Here is a 15,357-nt window from a genome sequence, read left to right on the forward strand (position 1 = left end):
GGCAATACCTCACATGTGTGGTCTGAACACCGTTTTAATATGCGGGCACTACTCACGTATGCGTTCGCTTCTGCACTCGAGCCCGTCGGGAAGGGAGGCATGTAAAATTTTATTTATTATTTCTTATTTATTTTACCTTTTATTTTTTTATTTTTACACTGTTCTTTAAAAAAAATTGTGTCACTTTTATTCCTATTACAAGGAATGTAAACATCCCTTGTAATAGACAAAAAGCATGGCAGGACCTCTTAAATATGAGATCTGGGGTCAAAAAGACCTCACATCTCATATTTACACTAAAATGCAATAAAAAAAGTCCCTTTAAGAGCTATGGGCAGAAGTGACGTTTTGACGTTGCTTCTGCCCTGCAATGGTATGGAGACGGGTGGGGGCCATCTTCCCCTCACTCATCTCCATGTCACACCAGGGAAAGGATCCGATCGCCTCCGCTGCTGCCGATGGCTCTGGCAAGTGGTGGAGGGCACTGGAGCGTGGCCGGAGTGGGGGGCCCGAATCTGCCGCAGAGACCACTTTTATCTTGAAGCGGACCTCCCACTCAAGAAGAGGATACCGGGGTTATGGTAGCTAGCTGCTGCCATAGCAACGATACCCCTCTTCAAAGTACTGACGTATAACGACGCTGGGCGGTCCGGAAGTGGTTAATAACATTGTGACACAAAATTTTAAAAGCTGTGATGGTGGTGGAAATGCTGTGGAAGCATTAATATTTCTGTGACCAATATTATTCCTGTTACGATTTATTCCTGACTGCAATGCATATCTGGCTTCTTCCACAGAGTCCTGCTGGAGGCAGCTCAAAAGAGTGTAGACCATACCAGATGAGTTACAGGTAAGTTTTTTCATATTGTATCTTTGCTAAAAGATCAAATCACAAATGATGACTTGTGTTTTTGATGCGTTATAAGATCCCTTAGTTTCCAGATTGAACCAGAATTTCATTGACATAATGGTAACCAAACTTGTTCTTCTGAATCACCATATTCATTATACAGTAGCTAAATCACACTGGTTTATTCTTGTATATTGAACTTATGTACCAGAGGACCTCACCTGTGCATTGGTTGGACGTGCCTATTAGCATAATTTTTATGTTAAAATGATTGTTAAGTCATGACAGCCATGCATCTAACATTTGCAGAACAAGAAACATAGAAAGCCTCTCTGTGACGGGCCACCTGTCATCTCGCCTGGGTGCCTCCTGCCTTCCAAACCCTTCCAGCAGACTGAGAGCTAATACCAGCCCTTTAACCCCAAGCATTGTACATAGACAAGATGTTGAGGTAAAAAAACAAAGGAATAACTTTTTACTAAAACCCAGACAAGCTTTTATACCCCCAGGAGGACATTCTCCTTTTGATAATATTAGCATAGATAAGATAGGGTATACAACCAGTAAAACATGACCATGCAACCTTCAAACAGCGATCCAATTAACAGCTAACAGTGATCTAATGAAACAGTAATCTAATTAAGAGCTAGGCACCTAAACAAGTCTTATCATTATGACTAGCAGTCACGGGAATTCCCCAATCCCAGATTTCCCATCAACAGTACCCCAGCATTCAAGAAGACTCAGGGCAGTCCAAATCTCACTAACCAGCTTTCTTTTCACATCCATCTTCTCATTGAGTTCCAAGTTGGCAGGGACCTTCATTGCTTCCTTGACTGTTAAATGTGGTAATAACATGTAACCTTGCATTATATAAATGCTTGTAGCTCCCTCAAATGTCAGGGCCCATAGTTATTAGGCAAGAGGCTACCCTGCAGTCCCCTCCAAAAGCTCCTGTGCTGGTGGGGTCAGTCTCACTCTCTGCAATCTTCCTTTAACCACTACAACTCTAATGCCACTTACACACGACTGTCTCATGGGAGTATCACGACTGATACTATGAAAAGTCCGATGGGAGCTTTTCATCCTATATTCTGATCATGTGTATGCCCCATCAGACTTTTTCCGCCGAAAATTCAGACGGACTCAGATAGAGAACATGTTCTATATTTTTCCGGAAACAATTTTCGGAAACAATTACAATTAATTTTCGGAAACAATTACCATCGGAAAAAATGTTCGTCTGTATGCTGTTCCGACGCACCAAAAATTACGCATGCTCTGAGCAAGTACGAGACAGAAGCGCTCGGTCTGGTAAAACTAGCGTTCATAATGGAGATAGCACTTTCCTCACGCTGCAAATTCTGTGATTGTTAATGAAGCGCATTCTTTTGTGCTTTATAATGCTAGAATAATGAAGTTGTTTTGCTGCTGATATTCACACAGAGTTCTCACAAATTTATTTCTTTATTATTTCTTGCAATCTCATGAATAATCTTTTAGTTTTTTTAAAGCCAGATCTCCATAATAATGTTTAGAATTTTTTTTTTTTTTTATCACAATCGCCTTTTTTTTGGATTATAAAAAAATTATTTTCTAGTGATCTCCATATTTTTTTTTTTTGTGTGTCAAATTACCACAATAACATTATTATCTTGTATTTTTTATTAACCTCTAGGAGGTTGGTTTGTTTTATTGTCCTTTGTTAATTTGACATTGTATTTTTGAAATGTAACTGCCTACTCAAAAACTGTTCTTTTTATAGAAAAACACAAGTATTTTCAGAAAATAAAATATCAATTCTGGGTGACAAAATAAAGAGGAAGGCAATGCTGGAGAAACTTTTGGAATTTGCAAAGCCTTTTGGCCCCCAGGACAGACATCAAGTCTGTGGAAAATAAAATTGTTAGCTTGAGGAGTCCATATAATTTGGAGCCCAATCTGGTCCAGGACTCACAGAGATCAGGACCAGCAGCAGATGACATATATGTCCCCAGGCTGTGGAACTACACCGGCCTGTGTCTTCTGTCAGGCCAGACTGAACACAGGCCATCAATTTCTTCTTTTCACTGCAGCCCTCCCTCCACGCTTTCCTGCACCCTTCCCTGCAGCCTTCCTTAGAGGCTGTGGCTCTGGTGGTGGACTTGTGGCAGGAGGAGGAGGATGGGCGAGCTCACATACGTGGTTGTTCTCAGTCAGCTGGTCCCTCAACCCCTTCTGCAGGACCTGAATGATGGTAGAACAGGTCTCTGGGATAATGACACCCAGAGCCTGGGGGGAGATGCCTGTAGAGAACTTGAGGTCCTGTAGACTTCTCCCTGTCGCCAAGTAACGTAACGTGGTGACTAGCCTCTGCTCCAGAGTGATGGCTTGCAGGTGTCCTGCTTCATAATATAAGGGGACAGCAAAGCCAACAGATGGTGAAAAACGGGGTTCGTCATCCTGAGAAAGTTCCTGAAATCATCAGGATTATTCTCCTGGATCTCACGCAGCAAAGGCATATGAGAGAATTGGTCACGCTGGAGTAACCAATTCTTGATCCATGAACTCCTCCCCACCCTGTTCATCGACTGAGCTTGGTATCAGGGACCATGAATCAGACTGAGACAGAAGTATATTTAAATCAAACTTGTTTATTAATAATAATAATATTAATAAGGTAAACAGAGTAAGCATAGTCAAAACAAGCCAGAGTTCAGTATCCGGATCAGGTAGTCAGCCAAGCAAATGTCAGAGAGCCAGAGATAAACATAGTAGTACAGCAATAAGAAACAAATAGTTCCGTGCTCAGGCAAAAAAGGAACTGCAGCCCCCCCAGCACAGAATAACACCTAGGTGAAATCCTAAATAATATAATATAATGATTCCACACATCTCTGACTATGATCAGCCAGCGGAGCACTGTTCGCTCCCCTTTTTTAATCTAATTTACAATAAAGCTGAGTTTTTTATCGGATTCACGCGATGGGGCTCCTTTTTGTTTTGTAAACATATGGAGGTTTATGTCGGGGAGTGACTGGAGGTGATCTGGATACCAGGAGAGGAGAGTAGGACGGAGGACTGTCACCACAGACCACTGCTGCGGGATACGGTTTACAGGCTCGATACCCCTGTAGGGGTGAATTCTTCCGGTGAGTGAGGGCACAAAAGGGGGGTTCTTTGGAAGGCTGGGAGTACCTATTTCTTCAAGAATATTGTTATGTGATTGAAGAGACTCATTATTGCATTTTAAGAAGAATCTCCTATGGATTTTTTCTTTTGGGGACACTTGTTTTTATGGACTGATTATTTATTTTTGATTTAAAAACACTATTATATGCACATGAATATATGTTTTTTATTAACATTTCTATTAATATGTTTTAGTACCATTGATGTACACATTAGCATAGGATTTTATCACTAAGGATTTTTTAAGTATTTTTGGTATTTTTATCATTTTTTTATATACATTTATTCACCTTGTTTTGGGATAATTTAGTTTGGATCACTCTAATTTTATTATTTATGTGATAACACACATTGCACTTTATTGTGGATATATATATTTTTTACACATACACTAATAATGTTTTTCCCACACGCTTGATATTTTATCATTTCCTATATAACAAATATTTTATTTTTATTTTTTACACTCAAATATGTTTTTGTACATCAGAGTGGACTTAGTAGAACAGCGCCAATCGCCCCAATTTTGTATTTTATAGTAGTACAGCAAGCAGGATCAGGAGCCAGAAGGAACGTCAGCTGAGCAAGTCTTCAACAGGAACACAGGAGAAAGTCTCTGTGATGTTGACAAAGGCGAAGGCAGAGATCAAGTGAGCTGGATGACTTTAAGTAGGCAGGACTGACGAGCAGAATCAACAACAGCTGGTTAACTGTGGAGAGAGATGGGAGCTGGCAATTAGCCGACAGCTGAGTGGCCAGCTCAGAGAAGGAAGGGCTGAGCCCAGCCTTGACACTTGGGTCCAAGTAAAAACCCCAACACCAAGCCCCCACACAGCACAAACTCTACAACGAGTACATACCCGTAACATGGCTTCAAAACGGTTGGCTGCTCATAACGAACTAACAGAACACACTGAAGAACAGCAAGGCCTGTGAAGAGCGAGCTGAAAATCAGAAACGAGCAGACAAGAACGCACTGAAAAACAGATATGAACTGACTATATGCACCGAAGAACAGATACAAACCCCACAAGCACAAACTGAATAGCAGTAAAACGATCTGAAAAGCACGAGTCAGAAAAGCGCGAATCGTCTCTCACCAAACTTCTACTAACATGAGATAAACACAAGATTAACAGAAGGAGCCCAAAGGGTGGTGCACTGGCTATTGAACTTCCTTTTTCTAGTCCTGTCGTAAGTGTTGTACGTCACCGCGTTCTGGACGGTCGGAATTTGGTGTGATTGTGTGTATGCAAGACAGCTTGAGCGGAATTCTGTGTCGGAATTCCGTCGGAAAAACTTTCAGGCTTTATTCCGATGGGAAAACTGTCGCGTGTACAGGGCATAACACCTGTACACTCCTTATAGACCAGAGCAGTTTTTACATTTCAGCTATAAATTTGTGTTATATTGTTATTTTAAGTAATGACACTATTATTATTATTATTATTATATAGGATTTATATAGCGCCAACAGTTTGCGCAGTGCTTTACAACATGAGAGCAGACAGTACAGGTACAATACAATTGAATACAGGAGGAATCAAAGCGCTTACAATCTAGGAACATATTTTATAGATAAAAAAATAATAATAATAATAAAGAAAATTATTACCCTTCCATAGCCTTTTAGGACAAGAAAGGCTTCATTCTGGCTATGCTGTTTTTTTTTTTGTTTTTTTTTTACAATCCATATACATAAAAGTAGCAAAAAACATACATAGTTGTTTCTACTTTCATCAACATTTCATTTGCAATTTAAATTTTATTTCATAAAAAATATATAAATTTTATTTTATTTTACATTTTTTACTTTGACACAGAAAAAAAAATCTGTAATAGTTTTGCACAGAGCAGCCCCAATCCTCCTCTTCTGGGGTCCCCCAACAGGTGCTCCCGGCTACACCTCCGAGTGACCCCATAGCAAGCTGCTTGCTATGGGAGCACACATGCGTGATTACTCAACCCCACCTTATATGTTTTATAAGACATACAGAGCGCTGCTCGGCCCCACCGACTGCTCTCTCCCCACTGGCTGTGATTGACATCAGTGGGTGCCAATGGCCAATGAATGTTCTTTACCTTTCTGCATAGAATGCTGTAAAGTGTCCCCTCTCTTTTCCTTCTCCCCCACCCTTATTTTCTTTCTTTCTTTCTTTCTCTCCCCCTTACCCCCCTTGTGGCTCGGCCCCAGTGAGTGAGAATAGCAGAATCGAGAGGGAACCAAGATGGATACCTTTTTTATCCAGGTAGTCAGAGGTCATTCCTAACTATATTGGGTATTACTCTCAGTAAAAGTGGCGGTCCATGCACTGTGGGCGCATGGGCGCTGCCCCCCCATCCATGCGCCCGGCCCCTTTCAGGACGCAGGACGCATGGATTCCTATGGTGGGGGTAGGAGGGGGTGGTATATTTTGAAGCACCTGATTAGAGCCAGAGGCTCTAATAGGCTTCAAAATAGGGTGGGCTCGGGGCGCAGTGTGCGCCCTGATCCCACCCAATTGTGTGACCATAGCGAATTAATTTTCGCTATTTTCACACTAACCTTCCTCCCCACCAATCATTAGGCAGAACATCAGACCTGCTTCCTGATTGGCCAAAGCGGATGCCTGGCGCTTAGGATGAGGAGCGAGGAGACTCACGCCGGAGTGGAGGTCGCCGCCGCTCTGAGAGGTAAGTCCCCTCGGCTGAGTCGGCTGCATCCCCCCACCCCCTTCGGGTGCCAGAGCTGTGATCCGCGCATGGAGGGATGGGTGCCAGAGCCACGATCCGCACACATGGGGGTGCGGGGGTGGGGGTATATACAGCCAGAGACACAAAGTCTGTGAGTGGGGGGGCTCGGTGGGCACAGTCTCTGCATTTGATGGGCAAGTGGCTGCGTTTTATGGGCACAGGTGGCTGCGTTTGATGGGCACAAGTGGCTGCATTTCATGGACAAGTGGCTGCATATGATGGGCACAGGTGGCTGCGTTTGATGGGCACAAGTGGATGCGTTTGATGGGCACAGGTGGCTGCGTTTGATGGGCACAAGTGGCTGCATTTGATGGGCACAGGTGGCTGCATATGATGGGCACAAGTGGCTGCGTTTGATGGGCACAAGTGGCTGTGTTTGATGGGCACAAGTGGCTGCATTTGATGGGCACAATGGCTGCGTTTGATGGGCACAAGTGGCTGCATATGACGGGCACAAGTGGCTGAATATGATGGGCACAGTGGCTGCATATAATGGGCACAATTGGCTGCATTTTATGGGCTCAGGTGGCTACATTTGATGGGCACAAGTGGCTGCATTTGATGGGCGCATGTGGCTGCATATGATGGGCACAAGTGGCTGCATTTGGGCACAAGTGACTGCGTTTGATGGGCACAATGGCTGCGTTTGATGGGCACAAGTGGCTGCATTTGATGGGCACAGGTGGCTGCATTTGATGGGCAAGTGGCTGCCTTTGATGGGCATAATGGCTGTGTTTGATGGGCACAAATGGCTGCGTTTGATGGGCACAAGTGGCTGAGTTTGATGGGCACAAGCATCTGCATTTGATGGGCAAAATGGCTGCGTTTGATGGGAACAATGGCTGCGTTTGATGGGCACAAATGGCTGCATTTGATGGGCACAGGTGGCTGCATTTGATGGGCACAGTGGCTGCGTTTGATGGGCACAAGTGGCTGCATCTGATGGGCACAAGTGGCTGCCTTTGATGGGCACAAGCAGCTGCATTTGATGGGCACAATGGCTGCGTTTGATGGGCACAAGTGGCTGTATATGATGGGCACACGTGGCTGCGTTTGCTCACAGTGAGGCTGCAATTGATGGGGGGTTTCAGTATTTTTCAGTTTGTTTGCGCCCCCCCCAAAAAAATTTTGAGCACCAGCCGCCACTGCTCAGTAACATGGGTCAAATGCTCGTTATGAAAAAAAATGCTCTAAAGTGAAAAAACCTTCTGCCTTTACAACCACTCTAAAAGTTAAAATATTAACGTTTTAAAAAAAAATATATAAAAAAAAAACAGTAAAATAAAAGCTAAGAAGAGAAGGGAAGAAGAAGAAAATAATTCAGGCTTATTAGGGTAAACAAAGGGTCAATTAGGGGTTAAAATTTAACCTTTTTTTTTCTACAGTGCTGTGAAAAAGTATTTGCCCCTTCCTGATTTTTTTTTTTTTTTTTGCACATTTGTCAAAATATGTCAGTGATTCAGATCATCAAACAAATGTTAATATTACTCAAAGATAACCCGAGTAAATACAAAATGCAGTTTTTAAATGATTATTTCATTTATTAAGGGGAAACAAAGCTGTCCAAACCTGCCTGGCCCTATGTGAAAAAAATAATTACCCCCTAAACCTAATAACTGGTTGGCAGAATTGTTTTAATTCAGCCACATTGGAAGATTTTCCAGCAGGAACGGTCTGTTTAAGGTCATGCCACAGCATCTCAATCAGATTTAAGTCCAGACTTTGACTAGGCCACTCCAAAACCTTAATTTTGTTTTGTTTTTTTGTTTACAAATGTTTTTATTGTGGTATTTGAGCAATTACAAAAGTATTATGAGCGTAGAGAGTACTATATATACAAAAAATCCATTCAAAAGGCAAGATACAGATTTTCTGGTAAGCATCTCTCTACAAAGCATCAGCAAAAAAATAACAATAACAGAAAAAAAACAAGAATAACAAAGCTAGGATAGAGCAAGACAATATTGCATCTGCTTATAGGAAGGTATGGCATCTTACAGAAAACTGTGCTATCAGATTTGTATATAGGGTGTAGATACCGACAGTAAGCTCATCTCTTAAAAGCAGTTCTAACATGGTTGGCAGAGCTAGATAGAGAAGAGTCTAGAATAGTGATGGCGAACCTTGGCATCCCAGATGTTTTGGAACTACCGTATATACTCGAGTATAAGCTGAGTTTTTCAGACCATTTTTTAGGCTGAACCCCCCCTCAGCTTATACTCGAGTGAGCCATACAACAGCCGTACCTTTGATTATTAAAACAGCGGGTGTCCCCCACTGTGTTATGCAGTCTGTTTGGTGGCTGTCCATTGTAACAAAGCCCCGCCTCCTACTCATCCGTGATAGAGGAACACTAATACAATGCTGGGAAACTGTATCAGTGTTCCGTCTATCATGGATGAGGAGGAGGCGGGTCTTTGTTACAATGGACAGCCCCCGAATAGACTGCATAACACAGCGGGAGACACCCGCTGTTTTAGTAATCAAAGGTACGGGTGCAGATGGGCACAGTGAGGCTGCAAATAGGCACAGTGAGACTACAAATGGGCACAATGAGGCTGCAAATGGGCACAGTGAGGCTGCAAATGGGCACAGTGAGGCTGCAAATGGGCACAGTGAGGCTACAAATGGGCACAATGAGGCTGCAAATGGGCACATTGAGGCTGCAAATGGGCAGAGTGAGGCTGAAAATGGGCACAGTGAGGCTGCAGATGGGCATTGTTTACCCAGTAGCTGCTGCATTTTTCCACCTTAGGCTTATACTTGAATCAATACATTTTCACAGTTTTTTGTGGTAGAATTAGGTGCCTCGGTTTATATTCAGGTCAGCCTATACTCGAGTATAAACGGTACATTTCCCATGATGCTCAACTACATTGTAGGGTGCATGGGCATCATAGGAAATGTAGTTTCAAAACATCTGGGGTGCTAAGGTTCGCCATCACTGGTCTAGAACATAGTGGTTACTTAATAGGCCGATCCAGATTCACATTTGCAGTCAAATATTCACATGGAGTCCATAAGACTATGATGTATCCTTTCCATTGGTTTAATAGACTCCATTTGAAGAAGAACCTGGGGCCATGGAACCAATGGGGTCCATCAGTTAGGAGCTATAGCCCAGTGAATAGCTCTAAATTGTGTGTGGGTCAATTTCTGACAAGGGGGTGAGACCTCTGGGAGATCCGCAAACAAAATACACATTTGGTAAGACAATGTTATAGGAATGCCTGTTATTTGCAAAACCTTCATAGAGGTCTGTTGCCATAAAGACCGTAGAGCTGTACAGCTCCAAAATGTATGAAGGAGTGTACCCCTTTCACCAAACCCCCTAAAGCATGTATCTGGAATAGATGGGTAGATTTGATGTATCCTAACTAGAGTGTAGTACCACCTGGTATGAAGCTTAACCATAGTCTCTTTGATAGCAACAGAGCGTGTACACTTATGCATGTTGGAGACCATGTCAAGCCAATCTTCTGCAGAATGCTCTTGGCCAGTTTCCACTTCCCAGCCCAGCATTGCCATTGACTTTGCAACAGTACAGTGGTCATTGAGATATTGGTAAAGGATTGAGATGGTCCCCCTATCTCTAGACCCCTCGCTACATAAATTTTCAAATGGTGACTTGGCCTCTTTCCCATCCTGAGTAAGGATGTCGGAAAAGCATTTTGTTTTGTTTTTTGAGCCATTTAGAGGTGGACTTCCTGGTGTGTTTCAGATCATTGTCCTGCTGCATAACCCAAGTGCGCTTGAACTGGATGGCCGAACATTCTTCTGCAGGATTTTCTGGTAAAGTTCAGAATTCATGGTTCCATAAATTATGGCAAGTCATCCAGGTGAAGTTTCAAAGCAGGCGCAGACCATCACGCTACCATCACCATGTCTGACTGTTGGGATGATATTCTTTTATGAAATACTGTGTTCCGCCAGGTATAATGGGACGCACACCTTCCAAAAAGATCAACTTTTGTCTCATCAGTCCACAGAATATTTGCCCACAAGTCTTGGGGATAATCAAGATGTTTTTGGCAAATGTGAGACGAGCCTGTGTGTTCTTTTTTGTCAGCAGTGACTTTGGCCTTGAAACTAGACATGTGCACTGCTGCCACTGCTGTGCACTAGACATGTGCACACTGAAATATTTTGTTTCGGAATTTTGTTTTCGTCCGAAAAATAAATTTATTTAGTTACTCCCGAAATTCGTTTTTATTTATTTAGTTTTTCGTTAAAAATTTCATTCGTCCAAAAATCCAAATTATGGTCGAATCTGTCATTGAAGGCTTATGGTGTCTGTTGAATGTTCAAAGAAGATTCGATGGAGCAGCTAAACTGTACGACGCCGTATAGTTTACCTGCTCCGTCAAATCTTCTTAGAACTTTCAACAGACACCATAAGCCAAAGTACGTGTGTACTTAGTTCTAGCTATTTTACTGCTCCTCCTCTTTGGTTACAATCAGCCAATAACATTCATCACCATCATTATTTTTATTTATCTTTTCTCCCCTACGTCGAATCTTTTCTCCCCTACGTCAAATCTTTTCTCCCCTACGTCAAATCTTTTCTCTCTATGTAGAATAATCTTGGACTAATTGAGTTAAGGTTAGGCACATTCGACCAGGTTTGATGGACACAGATTGTTATTGTCATCATCATGTCAAATCTCCTATCTATATCGAACTGTTGTAGCAACGAAAACAAAAATAAAGCATTTGTTTATGTCGGATGTTTAGTTTTTTGGATTCTGCACTTTCGTTATCGTTTGTTAAAACGATAATGAAAATACCTGAAATTCGGACGAAAATGCATTCGGACGAAAACTAATGCACACGTCTACTGTGCACTGCTCAGAAGATTGATCAGATATTCCCATAGACACACTCCTAAACCTTGTGGACAGCCTTCACAGAAGAGTTGAAGCTGTTATAGCTGCAAAGGGTGGGCCAAATCAATATTGAACCCTACGGACTAAGACTGGGATGCTGTTAAAGTTCATGAGTGTGTAAAGGCAGGCGTCCCAATACTTTTGGTAATATAGTGTATGTTTATCTGAGCTTTGACTTTGTTAGCATTATCTTCCTAGGTCTTCATCCTACCAGTGGTTCGATTGACTTTCTACTTCCTTTAGTCGGTTGACAACAATGTTGGTTCTATAGTGAAGGTATTTGTTTTCAAGATGTGGTCAGTTTTAAAGGAGCTTAAGCAGATGACAAATACATGAAATACATGAAAGCCCAACTTCAGCTAACAAAACAGCATATGAAATAAGCTGACCATTGGAAAAGAACACCCCCACCCTCCAAACATTGGTATGGCTTTCCCAACCTCTGAAACTAACACTTTTTGTAAGCAATTTGGAATTTGAGATTAACAATGGAATTAGTTTACTCAATACTATCATTGCATGGATTAACCCCAAACAATACAAGTACATACAATAGATTGCAATATTTTGGGGGACAGTGTCTGTTTAATTTTTGAGTTAATTGGAGGCCAGGGAATGACAGTGATGGGCACCAGATGATGGGCGAAAAGAGGAAAAATCTCAAGAATTACAGTTATTTGGATTGATAAATGGCTCAGATATACAATATATATTCTGACTGAATGTTGCTGTTTGTCTGGAGATCTACTTTAAAGTCTAATTGGACTAACAGTTGAAATTGGCTAATTCTATTCCAGGTGCATTAAACACAGACATTTAAAGTATTCAAAGATTTACATACTTTAGAAAGCAGCTACAGCGTGAACTAGAAAAACGTGGCCTCTGCCATTTTTCCACTGTATTTGGTTTCTCTGCATGTCTATTAAAGGTAACAGAAAGTCTTTAATTTATGCCCCGGGACACCCGTATAAGGTGGAGGTGACGCTATTTAAGGAATATCAGTAAGACATACCCGTGCAATGATTAAGCACGTGTCTACTAGGCAATCTTGTTATGTGGTGTCATCTTGGTTGTCCAATGAAGGATCTTGCACCATTATGGTGTGCAGCCCTTTCTTCTTATTCCATTTTCTGCGGAGGCGAGCGGGGCAGATACCCAGTAGGTCCATTAGGCTTCCGTGTCTCACCTGGAGTGGCGAGTGTTCCTTGTTTCAGTCCTGTGTCAGCATGTTGCAGAGAAGGACCCTTGCTTTTTGGGTAGAATCAGCAGTCTCTCTGCAAAGGTTCCACATACTCCCTATTGGGCTTTAAAGAACACACCAGTCACTAAAAGCATACAGATTAATACCACTAGTAGTTACAACTTAATAACAGTCAGTCAATTCCTTTTACAGATGGAACACCAAAAAAATAACACCGTCAATGTTGAAGTTCTGATTGTTGGATTCGAGAACCTCACTGAATACAGAGTCCCTCTCTTCCTTCTCTTACTGATTATATACATATTGACTTGCATTGAGAACATCCTGATTATATTTTTAGTATGTATAAGCCCTCGTCTCCATTGTCCCATGTACATCCTGATCGGCAATTTGCTCTTCTGTGAATTTCTCTACACGACGGATCTGGTCCCCTTGATACTGCACCACATGCTCTCCGGAAGACCCGTCATCTCCCATCTCGGCTGTTCTGTCCAGTTAAGTGTGTCTGGAGCCGTAACGATCGTTGAGAGCTTGCTGCTCACCTTAATGTCATACGACAGATATTTGGCCATTTGTAAGCCTCTCAGATACTCTACTCTCATACACAATAGACTCTGCTTCTATTTTGTAACCGTGTTTTGGCTCATTTCATTAATATTCGTTATAGTTGTATTTTACTACGTACTATATCTTGAATTTTGTGGCCCTCTGACCATCGATCATTTTTACTGTGACTTCACCCCATATGTGTCCCTTGCATGCTCAGACATAACGACTCTTGTTTTATTTGCTCTATCGGTCAGCGTAACATTAACAATCTTGCCTTTCTTTTTCATTGTTCTGTCCTACGTCTTTATTATAGTCACAATCCTCAGGATACAGACTTCGGCGGGAAGGCAGAAAGCCTTCTCTACCTGCAGCTCACACCTACTAGTGGTGACTATATATTACACTGCGCTTTTTTGCTTATACGGGATGCCGAGGAGTGACCATTATCTTAATGTCTACAAAGGATTGTCCTTCACATACTTTTCGGTGACGCCGATGATCAACCCCATCATTTATACTTTAAGGAATCAAGAGATTCATAAAGCTCTGCAGGCAGCAGTCCATAAAATAAGAACTGTTTATTGTTAGCATTAAACAAATACATTTGTATTATATTGTATCAAAATGTATTCAATGATCCAATGGTCCTAGGCATCAAAGTAAATCCACCATCGGCTGGCTTCAAAAAAAGAAAATGTGCCTTTTGGAATGGCCCATAAGCTATACTTGGAACATCGCTCAAAGCCAGGAATACTGTATCCATAATCCACAGGTGAAGGGTTGCAGGCTGTATATGTCCATCCAAAGCGATATGCGCTAGTAAGCAGAAAAAGTACCGTTCTCCCAGCCAGCCACCATGGCATGTGAGTAAGGGTCAGCTTCAGCCTACATGCCTCCACCAAGAAAAACAAAAAATGATCTGGCACAAACCACAGTGACAGGCCTCCATCCCCGATAGTAGTTGCAAAACAAGAAAAGACTTTGGTCATGGGGACTTTAAATGAGGGAAGTCACTGAAAAAATATTAATGGAAATGGTTAAAAATATAAATATAATTTATTCTGAAATCGGAATCAAACCATATCATGATTGAGTACATTCTGCCTCCACCAAGAAACCACACTTCTGACATTTAACTCTGCCCAACAGGGCTAAGTCATAGGTTAATTTTGGAATGGCCCAGTCAGAGCCCAGACCTTAAACCAATAGAGATGCTGTGGAATGACCTCATGAGAGCCGTCACACCAGACATCCTACAAATGTGTCTGAGCTGAAGCAGTTTTGTAAAAAGGAATGGTAAAAATGTTCTCCTGAATGTTGTGCAGGTCTGGACCAGAGCTACGAAAGTGTTTGCCACCTAAGGAGTTTTGGCCCGCTATTAACTTCAAGGGTTGATTTATCTCTTCCTAAAGCACTGTGAATGTTTAATGGGTGTGTTCAATAAAGACACAGTAAATTAGAATTGTTTGTGTGTTATGAGCTTAAGCTTAGATGAGGTTTAGATCACATTTTATGGCAGATTACTGCAGAAAAACAGTTAATTCCAAGTAGTTCACATACTCTTTCTTGTCACTGTATATAATGGATTAGGATCTGCAGTTGATAAACTGTCCATAGACAGCCATAGTGTGGCTCTTACCATCTGTGCCCCTCACCTCCTTCTTGCGTTTACACATATTTTTGCAAGCACCACAATTCCTCATTACACATTTGTAGCTGCCCTTCTAGCTGTCCAGTAGCCGCTACAAATGCGGTGTGAGGAGTTGTGGTGCTTGGGTCTATATGTGGCATCGCAAGAAGGAGGTGACAAGAACAGGGGGTAAGAGTCATACTATCAGAGAGTTCATCACCTGTGAAACCAAATCCTTATAAATGGTCTCATCTGTGGCCTGTTGTATGTAGGCCACACTTTGCAGACCTTAATGCCCTGTACACACATTAGGATTTTCTGACAACAAATGTTGGAT

The 15,357-nt window shown here is 42.0% G+C and overlaps 1 protein-coding gene across 1 annotated transcript; it reads left to right on the top strand.

Moving 5' to 3' along the window:
• Window positions 1–13,006: 13,006 nt before the first annotated feature.
• On the top strand, window positions 13,007–13,978 carry LOC141128745 (olfactory receptor 5P52-like). Its single transcript, XM_073616215.1, has one exon. It carries the CDS (start codon window positions 13,034–13,036, stop codon window positions 13,976–13,978), a length of 945 nt encoding a protein of 314 aa, XP_073472316.1. The 5' UTR covers window positions 13,007–13,033.
• The last annotated feature ends 1,379 nt before the right edge of the window (window positions 13,979–15,357 follow it).

Source organism: Aquarana catesbeiana, linkage group LG01 (genome assembly GCF_042186555.1).
Source record: "Aquarana catesbeiana isolate 2022-GZ linkage group LG01, ASM4218655v1, whole genome shotgun sequence".
NCBI classification, from domain to species: Eukaryota; Metazoa; Chordata; class Amphibia; order Anura; family Ranidae; genus Aquarana; species Aquarana catesbeiana.

Bases quoted from the DNA above. Each gene is read 5' to 3' on its own strand.
- LOC141128745 (XM_073616215.1), top strand. From the start codon at position 13,034: ATGGAACACCAAAAAAATAACACCGTCAATGTTGAAGTTCTGATTGTT.